Raw genomic sequence first — 14,731 nt, 5'->3', positions numbered from 1 at the left:
CAATATAATTATTTATGCAAAAAATGTAATAAACCATACAAAACACCTAATGGAGGTATTGGTAACTTAAAAACGCACTTGGCTACACATGCGAAAGACAAAGAAGTACCAGGAAAAATAATTACGCAGACAATTTTGAAAGCAAAGAAAAGAGCACGCACAGATAACGAGGATAACGAGGATGATCCTCAAGATATTGACACTGTAATTGATGAAAAAACATAAAATACCTAATTAATTATTAAAAATAGCATTTATATAAATCTTTATTTAAAGGAACCTAACTGTAGCAAACGTTCAAAAACTCAACCAACTCTACCTGAAATTTTTACGCAAATGACATCTATGGAAAGTAAGTGAAAAATATTTTTATTTTAGTATTGAATATTGATTAGTAAAAAAATAGTTTAAACAGTTTTTCTTATGTATTCCTATTTTTTAAATATTAAGTTAATTGTTTTTCTTTAGGTGGTTCAAAATCAGAAAAAGTTACAAATAGCATAATATATTATATTTGTAAAGATAATGTTCCATTTAAAACAGTGGAAAATGAAAGGTTCAAGAATATGATCAAGACAATATGTCCATTATATAAACTTCCTAGTTGCAATACAATTGAAAGAATAATTGATGATATATATGATGTAATTGCTGGTGATTTTCGAAAAACATTGTCCACAGTACAATATGTTGCTGTAACTACCGATGCATGAACTGAAACCATGCAAATGAAAAGCTTCCTTAGTATTACATTACATACAATTGTAGAAGCTCATCTGGAATCAAGTAATGTTTTTTATTAATATGTTATATATATTTATATTTTAAAAAAAATTTTAATTAATTTTTAGAGACAATTGGCACTGTGGAATTATTCCAAAGTCACACAGCCGAATACATTGGGAAAACATTGGTGGAAACTTTGTCAAACTGGAGTGTGCAAAAAGAAAATGTTGTTGCAGTTGTGACAGATAGTGGTGCTAATTTTAAAAAAGCAATAATAAATGAATTTACTGCTAACAAACATATTCCTTGTGTGGCCCATACTATAAACCTAGTGGTAGAAAAAGCAATTGAAAAAACGCAGGAAATAAATGTCCAAACAAAAGTTAAAAGTGGAGGTGTCCCAGCAATTATGTCCAAAATACGAGAAATAGTAAAGTTTGTAAAAAGAAGTTCCAAGGCAAGTGATTCCTTAAGAAAATGTCAAAAATTACAAGGTAAATAAAAATATTATATTTAAAAAAAATTTACTAATAAGCATAAATATTTTGTTCAGGTACGATTGAAGGTAAATACTTAAAACCAATTTTGGATGTTAGGACGAGATGGAACAGTTCATTTTATATGATTGAAAGGTTTTCAACATTGGCTATTTATTTATCTCAAGTGCTTCTTGAGTTTAATGGTACTGATATACCAGAGATGGTATCTGTCTCTGAGTTAAACTGTTTAAAAGAAATGTGTGCTTTATTACAATCTTTTGAACAGTTAACCAGAGAACTTTCGACAGAAAAAACAGTAATGTCCAGCAAAGTCATTCCATTAATAGTATGTACAAAAAATGAATTAATAAAGCAAGACCCTACCATCACCATAACAATACAACTAAAAATAAAGCTGATCGAAGAACTGGATTTCAGGTGTGGAGCTTATGAGCAAGGTCCAGTACTTCCGATTTGTACGATATTAGACCCGCGTTTTAAGGATATGCATTTCAGGAATCCTTTAATAAATGCTAGAGTTCAAGAAAACATATTAAAAATGATGGATAACGATTATAATGAAACTAATCCCACAGTACCAGAGGAAACAATGAACCCTCCAAGTAATATGACTTATGGGGTCTTCATAAAACATTGGAACAAAAGCGATCTGATACAAGATTAACTCTTAATAATTCAAGAGGCGAGTTAAATCAATACCTGCACAGAAATGTCATCAAATTAAATGAAGATCCTTTGGTTGAATGGAAAAACACAGAGGTAATATATCCTAAGCTGTACAACTTGGCAATGAAATATTTACTGATTCCGGCAACATCTGTACCATCCGAGCGTTTGTTCAGTAAAGCTGGAGAAACTGTCAGTAAAACCAGAAACCGATTGACGGGCAAAAATTTGTCAAAGCTTCTCTTCTTGCAGTCTACCGATAAAAATCAATTGGCTCATATTTTGTAAATTATATTAATTGTTAAAATTGTAGGTTGAATGAATTGATCGCGTCGACGCGTCGTTACTATTAATGTTACCTGATGTGTGAATTATTGACTATTATACTTGTATTATTAATTTGTAACAATGTATTATGTAACAGACTTAGCTAACTTAAGTAACTACTTAGTAAATAATATTGTAAATAATTATAAGTGGAAACTGGAAAGTAAATATGAAATAAATTAACTGTTATCACTTATCAGTATCAGTCTATATTTTTATATCGATATTTCGATATATCGATATTTATCTATCGATATATATCAAATAACGATATTGGTTGTTGTGATATATCGATACATCGATATATCGAAATTAATTTCAGTTTGGGCATCCCTAGGCCTATGACGGTTAACTGCTCGATTTAAAGCCGCGTGCCATCCTTCCAAATGATTAATCGTGCGACTGCCTTCTGTTTCAAAATGGTTCCACATTTTTCGGTGAAAGTGGCATATATCATAATTTATATACGTATCAACAAAGTAATCCATTAGTTTTATTAGATCTGTTTAACCAAATTTAATAATTAGTTTATTTTTATTTATTCATTATATAACTTTCTTACTTTCATTATTTGGAGCTTCCGCGTGAATCTTGGTCAAACATTCATCAATTTTATCATAGGGACTAACGCTAATGCGCATATTCTACGGACAGTCAGTTTAACTTCAGCATTATTTTTATACTCCTCAGATAGTCCTATGTTCTGTACTTTGCGCCTTATAGATTGTCCAAAATGAAACATCCTTTTATTTTAGTTTGGTGCCCAAATATCTCCTTAATTGTCATAATTATTCCAATTTCAAAGTCAATTTGAAAACATTTAGGATGAAATATTAAATCTATTCTATTTGCGGCTTCTTAAATTAGTTTATACATTGCGGAAGTCTTGTTTGGTAAGAGTGCATACGCCTAAATAAAAAGGTTAAAAGTTAAATATAAGCATTATAAGGCCTTATATATATGCACAACCGAGGTCATGTTACATCCGTATAGAGAGTGAGTCTTACGCTCGTATAACTAGATACTAAATTGTACACACGTGTCAAGGCTAACTACTAATATTAATTGTATATTTCAACATTACCCAACTACTCATCATTACTGAGTTACATTTTTATTATTTTATTATTTAACACAAATTCTTGAAGTTTTCAAAATTCAGACTTTTCTTATTTAAATTACCATAGGTACTTACTTGATTAAAAATCAATAAAGTAAAAATGTCACGGAGATCTATCTGATGTGTATGCCCCTGTTACCTTTATATAGTGGATTTGTTTAAACTTACAGGTTAGCATTAAGCCATCATGGATGAGAGGAATATTATTCAGTTTTTGAACGAAAGCAATATTATGTATGCGTTACAGTTTCAAAACACTTTGTACAAAACGGTTACTTCTATACTTGACATCGATTCTGATGGTAAGTATTTTTGACATTTTTTGTTGTCATAGAATAGGGTTGTGATGGGAAGAGGAAGTATAAAACACAAAACCCATGATGTAGCTATAACATTCATCATCAATAATGATTCATTATTTTAGTATTCAAAATAGAAGCACCTTTTCTTTAAAGAATTTCAAAGCAATGTTTAATATTACAAAATGTATAGAGAATAATACATTGAGGGTTAGACACATCAGTTTTATATTTCATTATTATTTTACTTTATATTCAATTAAAATACAAAGAAAGATTTGAAAATTTAAATGGGTATAATTAATTATTTATTTATTTTAGATACAACTGATGATGGTTTTGAAGAGTCTTGCCACATTTTTCATACTGATTACCTGCATCTAAGGGATCAAACGTTTAAGGAACATTTCATTCTATTCATTCTATAATGAAATGGCACCATCTATTGTGAAAACTAATAGACCAGTAAAAATACCATTAGATACCCAATTATTAGCAGTGTTATGGATTATAGCTACCCCAGATTGCTTCAGAAGTGTTGCTGCTCGCTTAAATATGAACCATGGTACTCTCCATAAAATTTATAGAAATATAGTTAGCGCAATAACTCATGATGCAAATAAGTACATTCAGTGGCCTTCAAGTGAAAAGAAAGATGAGGCAAGTATTTATTACCCACAGATTTATTTAATAGTTATTATATATGTTTACGTTATTACCTAATGAGTTAACTCGTGACTAAACTCTACCTATTTTCCATAGAAATGTATTATTACATAGTTAACATTTTTAATTTAATTAGATTAAAGATTCGTTTTTGGCAGCCAGCAGTTACCCAGGAATAGTTGGTGCGATAGATGGTTCGTACATTCAAATTAAACAACCACGTGGAGATAAACTTACAGGTACATCAACAGAAAAAATGTGTATGCAGTAATCATACAGGGGGTATGCTCTTTTGATAAAAAAATATTGGATGTACATATTGGAGAAGTAGGAAGTATGCACGATGCCAGAGTCTTTCGGAGAAGCCCGCTGTCAAGTAGCTTACAGACACTTTTGAGTACAGATGAACACATTGTTGGTGATTCAGCTTATCCAATAAGCCCACAAATGATGGTCCCATATAAAGATAATGGAGTATTGACATCTAAACAAAAAAGTCATAACATTAAGCTAAGTAAATCAAGAGTAAAAATTGAGAACACGTGGGCTCAATTAAAAAGAAAATGGAGGCGTCTTAAGTATCTTGATATGGACAGAATGGATTATAGTTGATCACATCTGTGCAAGTTGCGTTTTACACAATGTGGCTCTGGAAGACGATTCTGATGATGAATATAATATGGAAGAAGATGAAATAAATGAAGTATTTGAGGAAAGAGATACAGATTTTGAAAGAATGAAACAAGAATGACAGATTAAGAGGAATGGAATAGCAGATTTATTATATAATTAGTTTTAAACATTTATAATACATAACATTTAACATATAAAAAGAACATTATCTGTTCTAATAGAAAATTGCAAGCAAATCATAGTTGATCGAATGTCTGTTAATATAATATACATATATAATATATATATTTAACCCGCTTTGAAATTAAAATTAAATAATTAAATAATTTTAAAATATTAAAATGATTAAAAATTAAAGAATTAAAATTACTGATTTGTTAAAGAAAAAATTTTAAAATTTATATGAAATAAGAAATAGTTAACTTAGTTAGATAAAGTTTAAATTAAGTTTCACTTATCTAACAAATTTTGTAATAATGCATTTTTTTCATTTTCAGCCTTCACAAAATCTTTAAAAATATTATTGAAATCAGCCATATGACTAGATATTTGGTCTAATTGATCAGCCACTTTTTTTTTGGGAGATTTTTTTTTTCTTTTTGGTGTCGGTTCATCTGATGATGTACTTTCACCAAGTGTCATTACTTCAGCATTTCCTTGTTCAGTTAATGAATCATCAATTTTGCGTACTGATTTTACACCACAAGAAATAGTTGCTAAAGGTACATAACTTGGGTCTTTTGCAAATATATTTTCCATATCGTCAAAATATTCCCAAGATTCCCTAGCACGACCTGTTTTTAATTTTTTTTCTTTAATATTTTTGAATGTTGTCGTATGTGTTCGCCATTTGCGTTGACACATTTCACCTTAAAAAAAATATGTTAGAAGTTAATGATAGTTTTATAAATATTTAATAAATTACCTCTAAATATATTGTAACAATGTAACCCCAAAAAATTATTTTTTATGTGCCACTAATTGTAGGTATAGATATACTATTTATTATATAAAATATAAATTATAATTATAAATTAGTATATTATTGCTTTTTCTTTTTTCATCTGAAATAATTTGAGTCCAAGTCAATTTTATATTAATTTACCTGTAACTGAAAATCCATTTTTGTTAAGAACTTTACTTATGGCATTCCAAATTTGGATTTTAGTGCTTTTGCCACTATCAAAATTTTTTTCATTTTCTTTATAAGTTGCCATTAAACATTTTATAGAAGACCTACTCCAAATAAATTTGTTAAGCACTTCTTCTTCCTTGTCTGACACACCTAAAATAATAATTTAAACCACATGTAAAGTAATTATTTTAATAACATACAGGTTTTAAAACTATTTTTTAAGCTATTATTTGTTTGGTAATTAAAACTTGCATTGTAACTTACTATTACTTAATACTAAGTTACAATGATACTTACTAGTGAAAATTATATTACATGTCTTACCATAAGTCATAACTTTAGTATTAGAAGCATCTCATATTAAATCAATCTCTGCAATACAGTTTACTTTTACCATTATGTATAATACAAATTAGTATAACTTATTTGTTACTTATAATTGTTATACTAATGTTTTAAACAACATTTGTTTAAAAAGAGGCAGTTGAAATTCAGTACTATTTATTTCAAATTGTGGTAGTTGCAAATAAATATGGTTATTATTACTCACTTTTATTTGTATCTAAATTATTAGTCATTTCTGTGCTTGATCCTGGCACTCCAATGCCACAGGAATTCAAGTTCTCCACATCGATAAAGGCCATTTCCTTTTGACCTGCTATTAAATTTAACAAAGGTAGGAATTGAAGGAAAAGGAATACTATATATAATATATATAGGGAATAAATTAAAAGAGGAGAGTTTACACAAACGAACAGTATAATATGTATTTACAAAAGGAGATGCCCTGAGCCTTGATTTAATAATTGTGATTCACATTTTAAAGAGGGGCTCATATAAAAATTTGTCATAATAATTGGATATGAATTTAGATCCATATTTTATGTTGTGTCAAAACCACCCAAATGATTAAATTTGAACTTGGTCTGGGGTCCTTATTCATTACTAATATCTCGTTTTCGATCGGTATAGTAATTCCACAATGTTTTATAACGCCCATATCCATAAATGCTATCTCTTTTTGACCTTCTATTACGTATAATAAGAAAGAAATGGATGATAGGAGGAATGTAATATAATAATGTCTTGGGCAACACCGTGCATCAGCTATAATTTAAAAGAAACGGGTAAGTGGATGTTGCTCTGCTATATAGTAGGTTACAAGTGGGTCAATTAAACTTGAATTCAATGATATAATATCATTGTATTAGAAAAATGATTCTGAGCTGAGACGGTTTGCCAGTCTAGGCAGTTGAAATTCAGTGCTATTCATTTAAAATTGTGGTAGTTGACAAATAAATAAACAATTATGATTACTTACTTTTATTTGCATTCAAATTATCGTTAATTTCTTGGCTTGATCCCAGTGGCGGCGCCAAAGGCGGGCCCGGGCGGGCCATGGCCCGCCTAAAAATTTTGATTAAATTTAATAGTTGAAATTATTATTTTTAAGTACGTAAATAGAACATATCCCTGTAATTTCGTGGTCTGGTTTTCCTAAATCACCCACAGCTATAATACATGGATATAATATAGATTGTTTACGTTTTATATTTGGTGCGGTTGTTCGCGGAAACGGCTTGGACGGGATTACGACAATATTATTGTATAAATCTAATTTTAGATAATTCTGAAATATGACTGTTAGTCATAACTCATAAGGAATAGATTACAATCATCGTTAGTCGTTGTCGAAAATATTAGACTTCCTATTATACAGGTAAAACAAAAAAGACAAAAAAAAATACCTAAACAATTGGAAATATTTATATGTGAAAGTAGTACCTTAGAGAAACAACCACTTATATCAGAAAAAGAATTTCAAACTGATTTATATTACCGTATTGTGGATAACATATTAAACGAATTAGATAAAAGATTTATTGATAATTCTAATATTTTATGTGGAGTAAGTGCCTTTAATCCAAAAGCTTCAGTTTTCCTAGACAATGACTTAATTGTGCCTTTAGCTAATCATTATTCGTGTGATATAAATTCTTTAGAAGCAGAATTAAAAATAATTAAAAAGTCAATAAAAGTGTATGAAGAAAAGTTTAAATTAAAACTGCATGATGTTTTTTTTTTCATGCTTTTTTGTGTGAGTATCAAATAGCCTTTACTGAAATGTTTAAGCTTTGTTCCATCGCTATAACTATACCTATATCCTCATCTGCTTGTGAGCGCACCTTTTCATATATGAAACGAATAAAAAATTATTTAAGGAATTCCTTGCTTGACACCAATTTATCGAATTTGAGTATTATATCAATAGAAAAAAGTGAGGCTAAATTACTAGATATAGATGCAATTATTGATACTTTTTCTAATTCTCATGGCAATCGTAGAATAATTTTAAAATAAGTTAAAATATAATTATTACCTTAGGTAATTCCGTTTACCTATTATTTATTACATAATTGTCTAATATAATAATTATATTGTACAAGTATTTAATAGTTGTTTTATATTTCATTATGTACCTAGTTATGGTTTGCTAATGTATTAATATGTATTCAATTATAAACTTTGAAATCAAAATTTTTTAGATGTATAATATTATGTTGTTTATTTAATAAAGAAAATATAAAGGATTGTAGTTTTATGTATTTCATTTTACTTTTCTTTTTAAATAAGTATCTGATAAATAAATAACCCAACTCACCAAAACTCCTGGTCACTGGAGACTGTAACTCAACTACCATTTTTCAAGGGGGGAGGTCAAAGACCTTAAGAAATTAAATAAACAACTTTTATTACAAAAGTACTTATAGGTACTTATGTATGTAGATTCAAAGGTGGGTATTCCAAAAAAGGACACTCCGGCCCCTGTCACCCCCCCCCCCCCGTTGATTAACACGTTGATGGACATGACTGCTATAGCATGGCACCACATTTCTGACCTTTTAGCATCACTCTGTATTTCTTGAAGTTTTCGTCCGATTTTTATGAAAGTTATATTTTTATAATCAGTGTATAATAATGGAGTATTTTAGAAAAAAAAAATCAGATGACTGCTATAGCATGGTATTGCACAACTGCCTAACAGTGCATGACTGCTATAGCATGTATCGTTTTTCCTAATGAAACCGTGCAAATACTTCCACTGTTTTTAAAAATAATTGAATTATAAATGTAATGGAACATAAAGTACTTAATAAAAATCAAAATCGAATACAACATGAGTCTATATTTCTCTTCAGTCTTCATACAATTTACGATAACAAAATAAAATAAAACAAAAAAACAAACAAACTTTATAAAACTTGTAAAAAAAAACCTAAGTTCTTTCAATAAAATTAATAAAAATACAATATCACATGCTTAGTGAAAATTATAAGGAACAATAGATATAAGTATTATATACTTCTTCATAAAATTTATAATAAGAAAAAATACAATATACTCTATCACATACTTAGTGAAAATTATAAGGAACAACATAAATATATACTTCTTCATAAAACTTAAAACAACAAAATAAAATAAAACAATATAAACTTTGTAAAAATTAGTAATAAACACATAACAAAACCCATACAATTATATGGATTGTGAATAAAACATAAATATTAAATTGGTTTTATTTATGATTATTACTCAAGTTTATGATACATTGAAAAACAAATTCCTGGACATAATGGCGGTTGCTCAGGACACATTTTGCACCTCCACGAGGTCTGTTTAACTTTTTTTTGCTTTGTGCACTGTCTACATCGCAGGAAATATCCACTTCTTTTCCAACCTAAAACAATAATTTTACAACATTTTATATTGAAATATTTTTTATCTTGTTATACCTGGAGGATGTGGAATTTTTTTTTGCATGTGTCCTAAAATTGGCGATGTTGGTCTTGGTAAATTATTTATATTTCTACGAATATTTTTATTTTTAATTAGTTGGTTTCCATGAATAATGTTCTCTGGTAAATATATTAGTTTTTGAATTATGGCTTCACGAAAATCAATAAAACGGTAGTTGCTAGTTGACAGGGATTTTTTATACAAATAGTATGCATTCCATACAGAAATATCCAGAAAGTGGAAGATAACTTTTTTATACCACCTAATAGTTTTTCTTGGTGAAGAATAGTAACTTATCATTTTGTCGCTTCGATCAATCCCTGACATGTTTAAGTTGTACTCAGCAATGTGCTTGGGCTTCATTTTTTGTTGTCCATATTTATTTTTGACTGAAACCATCTCAGGTTTGTGTCCAGTTGTAATTGATAGCATTTCCCGTTTATCCCTCCAGCGACTGACATAAATTGGGCCCTTTTTAGCAAAAACATGTTGACCAAATTTCAATTTCAAAGTTTTTGTTGTAATTGATTTTGGATTTTTCTTTCTATTACTTCTTAATGTGCCTGTTGTATGTGTTTTCTTCTTATACAAAATATTTGACAAATCCACTGAGTTATAAAAATTGTCCATGTATAAATGGTGACCCTTATTTAGATATGGTTTCATCAATCTGATGACTAGATCATTTATTTTTGAACCATTTGACACCTGATCAGTCTTTCCTTTATAAATTTCAGTATTCAGTACATAACCGTCAGGTGTACATAATTCAAAAAACTTAATTCCATATTTGTTTTTTTTATTTTTTATATATTGTCTGAATAATAGTCGCCCTCTCCAAAGCAACATGGACTCATCCAAAGATAGAGCCTCATAAGGGCTGAAATTAGATTGAAATTTGTTTTTTAGTATTTCAACTAATGTTGAAACTTTATGTAATCTATCACAAGGATTTATAGAAATACCTTCGGAGCTATTAAAACATCTAAGAATTTTTTCAAATTTTCTACCAGACATAGTATAATTAAAAATGGGATGGTAATACATTGGGTTATTGCTAAATGCTTTTCGTAATATTGGGATTTTCAACTGACTCTTGAGTAAACATAATCCAATACATTTTTCTAAGTCTTCTCGAGTAATTTTTGTAATATTTTTAGCTCTACTACCTTTTGTATGAGGACGAGTTAAAGTGCCAATTTTTTTTGCATAGTTATTAGTGCATGTAAGTAATAAGTTGAATACTTCATCATCCCAAAATTTAAAAAAAACATCAATAGCTGAAGTCTCATTGTTTATTTCAAATTTTGTTCCAGCTGTACTAACATCAAATTCAAAATCATGTATATTACCAAATTTCTCATCTTCCCAATCACTTTCATCCTCTTCTGTATCAGTGTTAGAATCAGAACTTACCACACTATCACTGTCAATTTCATTATCATTATTATTTATGTTATTTGCAGCAACTGCAATATCCGGACTAGTATAACTTATATTTGAGCTTGACAGTGTTGTAGAATGATCAGCATCACTGTCAGTTATGTACGAATTACCATCACTTTGATGAGAATCTTCTGCATATGATTCGCCAGATGTTGAAAAATTATCTAAAATATAACAATAACCACATAATACCTATGGTTAGTTTTAATTTATATATCCCTAATACCAAAAATATTAAGTGACTTACCATTTTCCACGTCATCTAACATTTCCAGTATTCGGCTATCTTCATCCATTATAATAATATATTAATAAAATACGTTTAAATATAAAAATCTTAAATAAAAAAGTAAAATGTTTTAGTAGTAATGTTTTTAAAATTTTGTTGCTTTTCGTTTGTGGATAATAATCATAATGATAGTAAAATTGATAACAAAATACGTTGTATTATGAATTTGGCGGGCTTGCCCGATAAGCGCACGTGTGATAAAGATATTATGGTATACCACCAAAGAGGTTGTATAGTTTTACATCACAAAAAGTTTCATTTTTGACCCTAAATTAACATTTACAATAACAAATGCTATAGCAGTCATGCACTGGCAAGACCAAAACACATAGAATGCTATAGCATGGCGTGTCCATCAACGTGTTAAACTACCATACGTCCAAACAACTGTGTCTGCCCAAATATATGTTGGCCGCCCTTTGGCCCGCCCTGGGAAAAATTCCTGGCGCCGCCACTGCTTGATCCTGGCACTCCAATGCCACATGAATTCAAGCTCTCCACATCAATAAAGGCCATTTCCTTTTGACCTGCTATTAAATTTAACAAAGGTAGGAATTTAAGGAAAAGGAATACATGCTGGATATTATAGGGAATAGTTGGTAACAAATTAAAAGAGGAGAGTTTACACAAACATACAGTATAATATGTATTTACAAAATAAGATGTCCTGAGCCTTGATTTAATAATTGTGATTCACATTATAAAGAGGGACTCATATAGGAATTTGTAATAATAATTGGATATTAATTTAGATCCATATTTTATATTGTGTCAAAACCACCCAAATTACTGTTAATAATAATGTGTAGTTTATAGTTAATGAAGTTTATAACAGAATAAATCCAATGCCATTATATAATAAGTCTCCAGCAACACCATGCAGAATCAGCTATAATTTAAAAATAAATCTACTATATAAAATTAACAGCATAAAATGGATGTAAATCTACAGTTTTTCACCAATTTTCATAAAATATTGAGATGAAATAAATGTTAAATAATTTTTTAATGAATTATAATTTATTTAATGATTAAATTTGAACTTGGTCTGGGGTCCTTATTCATTACTAATATCCTGTTTTTGATCGGTATAGCAATTTCACAATGCCTACATCAATAAATGCCATCTCTTTTTGACCTTCTATTACGTATAACAAGAAATGGATGATAGGAGGAATGGAATATAATGTTGTTATGATAGATTTCAGATTAGGATTAGAAACTTATACAAAACAAAAGTGATAAGTACATTTTCAGAACAATTTGTTAGAATTTATATGGATAAATTGTTTATTATATATATATATTGCTATTTCAACATTTTTGTAAGAGCACTACAAGTACTTCAAAATGTAGCAGACTGTTAACAAAGGACTTTGTAGTGAAAGATAAATATATTAGTCTAAACAGAATATTGTTAGAACAAGTACAATAAGTACATATTAAATGAATTGCTAATCTCTTAACTTAGGGTTATGACTTCGCACAGAACTTGCTGTGGGCAGTTTGGCTCATCATTATATATAGCCTTATTCTGGTTTAGGATAAACTTAACAAATTGAAAAGCCATATTTTAAATATTGAAGAATTATTATACGAATACGAGTAATACGATTATACGTATTATATAATATTATAATTTCTTTAGAAATTCGTGATTCTGATATATTTTGATAATTCGATAATTTATGCCATTATCAACAAAATTATTATCTTATCAGCGACAGGCCGTCGACGATTCTGCTCGACGGGATGGCCGGTTTAGCGACGGCCAGGATACACACAAGCCGTCAAGGCAACGCATGAGACAAGCGGCCTGGCTGTTTAGGCAACGCCAAATACGTGATTGGTACCATATTGGCCGTGGATTGGCCGTTTAGGCAACGCACCTTAAATCACTTTTAAATTCATCACATATATTAATTGGTTCATTACTTGGTAAATCATATTCATTGTTTTCCGAAAACTAAAAATGAGATTGCATAATAATAAGAAATTAAAAACAAAATAATAATAAAGAATATAGAAGAACTATTGCCTTTGGAAATAACAGTTCAGAACTGAAACAATTATTATCAGTCAAGTAATTTGCAGTAGTTAATATTGGACTACCGAAATATTCATGCAAAGGTTTATTACAAATAACATTATCACCATCAGATTCTGCTTTCAATTTATACTCGTTTTCCTTTGCCAAATTATAATCATTAATATCAATTTCAAATACAGATTCTAGTTCTTCTTTAACTCTCCTCCTTTTTGTTCTTTCACTTGTCATTTTAATAATTTCAATATTATCATCTATTTTTTTTTTAGTAAAAATCAGAATAAAACAACTACTTAAGTATTACTGGCTTACAATATAGTTAAGGGTTATATATTACATTGTCACCCCTCAGAATTTTTTTTTTACTGTACAATTTTTAATCATGAAATTAGGTAGTATAATAATTATATTTAGTCATCATCAACCGTGTAGACAACCGTGTAGAGAGTGACCGTGTAGAGTGTAGTAAGTTCACTCTTCGTCGTTCGATTTGACGATGTCTTGTATTAGACAATAGACATTAGACATTTTTTTTAGAGATTCGCAAATCATACTGCGATTTTAGTTATTATCTTATTACAATATACTTTATAATCTTATATACATTATACGTAATACTATAGTTATACTCTATGGACGGTCATAGCGATGAAGATATCAACAAAACTCCTACTAAAAAACAAAAACAAGGAAAAAAAACATTTCAAGATGAATGTTTGGAATTTGCTGAATTTAAGGGATGGCTGTACGAGGTTCAAAATGATAACACTAAGGCCCGATATAAAGCATGTCAGGTAAAGTCTAGTGTTGTTAATTATTTTGTAGAATTGACTTTTTCATGAAGTATGTTCTTATTTTACAAGGTTTATTTGAATTGTGGGAAGAGTGACTTACAAAAACATGCACTTGGCAAAAAGCATAAAGCGAACATACAGACAATTAAATCCAGTGCCGTGTCAAGCTATTCAGCGCCCCTTCCCTACAATTTAACTATTAATCGTTTTCTTATTATATAAATCTCCATATTATCAAATACCACGATAACTAACTAAAATATAATATACAATATTTAATAT

At 29.2% G+C, this 14,731-nt stretch overlaps 3 protein-coding genes across 3 annotated transcripts; 2 read left to right on the top strand and 1 right to left on the bottom strand.

Annotated features, from left to right (window-relative positions):
• The first annotated feature begins 722 nt into the window (after nt 1–722).
• On the top strand, nt 723–2,180 carry LOC103311840 (zinc finger BED domain-containing protein 4-like). Its single transcript, XM_008191609.1, has 4 exons — nt 723–786; nt 852–1,220; nt 1,280–1,828; nt 1,909–2,180. The coding sequence occupies exons 1-4, from the start codon at nt 723–725 to the stop codon at nt 2,178–2,180; spliced, it is 1,254 nt and encodes a 417-aa protein (XP_008189831.1).
• Nucleotides 2,181–4,070: 1,890 nt separating this feature from the next.
• Nucleotides 4,071–5,055, top strand: LOC103311841. Its single transcript, XM_008191610.1, has 4 exons — nt 4,071–4,298; nt 4,441–4,543; nt 4,630–4,818; nt 4,901–5,055. Exons 1-4 carry the CDS (start codon nt 4,071–4,073, stop codon nt 5,053–5,055), a joined length of 675 nt encoding a protein of 224 aa, XP_008189832.1.
• Nucleotides 5,056–9,665: 4,610 nt separating this feature from the next.
• On the bottom strand, nt 9,666–11,615 carry LOC103311842 (piggyBac transposable element-derived protein 4-like). The gene is made up of 4 exons (XM_008191611.1): nt 11,567–11,615; nt 10,136–11,483; nt 9,870–9,943; nt 9,666–9,814 (listed from the first exon to the last, which is right to left on the bottom strand). The coding sequence occupies exons 1-4, from the start codon at nt 11,613–11,615 to the stop codon at nt 9,666–9,668; spliced, it is 1,620 nt and encodes a 539-aa protein (XP_008189833.1).
• Nucleotides 11,616–14,731: the final 3,116 nt, after the last annotated feature.

Source organism: Acyrthosiphon pisum, unplaced genomic scaffold (genome assembly GCF_005508785.2).
Source record: "Acyrthosiphon pisum isolate AL4f unplaced genomic scaffold, pea_aphid_22Mar2018_4r6ur Scaffold_20960;HRSCAF=22641, whole genome shotgun sequence".
In the NCBI taxonomy this organism is placed as follows: Eukaryota; Metazoa; Arthropoda; class Insecta; order Hemiptera; family Aphididae; genus Acyrthosiphon; species Acyrthosiphon pisum.
This window is presented reverse-complemented; position numbering and strand designations above follow the sequence as displayed.

Bases quoted from the DNA above. Each gene is read 5' to 3' on its own strand.
- LOC103311840 (XM_008191609.1), top strand. From the start codon at position 723: ATGCAAATGAAAAGCTTCCTTAGTATTACATTACATACAATTGTAGAA. The intron at 1,221-1,279 runs GTAAATAAAAAT...TATTTTGTTCAG, and splicing joins AAAATGTCAAAAATTACAAG to GTACGATTGAAGGTAAATAC. The intron at 1,829-1,908 runs GTAATATGACTT...ATAATTCAAGAG, and splicing joins GGAAACAATGAACCCTCCAA to GCGAGTTAAATCAATACCTG.
- LOC103311842 (XM_008191611.1), bottom strand. From the start codon at position 11,615: ATGGATGAAGATAGCCGAATACTGGAAATGTTAGATGACGTGGAAAAT. The intron at 11,484-11,566 runs GTAAGTCACTTA...GTTATATTTTAG, and splicing joins GTTAGATGACGTGGAAAATG to ATAATTTTTCAACATCTGGC. The intron at 9,944-10,135 runs GTGGTATAAAAA...AAATATTCGTAG, and splicing joins TCACCAAGAAAAACTATTAG to AAATATAAATAATTTACCAA.
- LOC103311841 (XM_008191610.1), top strand. From the start codon at position 4,071: ATGGCACCATCTATTGTGAAAACTAATAGACCAGTAAAAATACCATTA. The intron at 4,299-4,440 runs GCAAGTATTTAT...TAATTTAATTAG, and splicing joins CAAGTGAAAAGAAAGATGAG to ATTAAAGATTCGTTTTTGGC. The intron at 4,544-4,629 runs GTACATCAACAG...TACATATTGGAG, and splicing joins ACGTGGAGATAAACTTACAG to AAGTAGGAAGTATGCACGAT.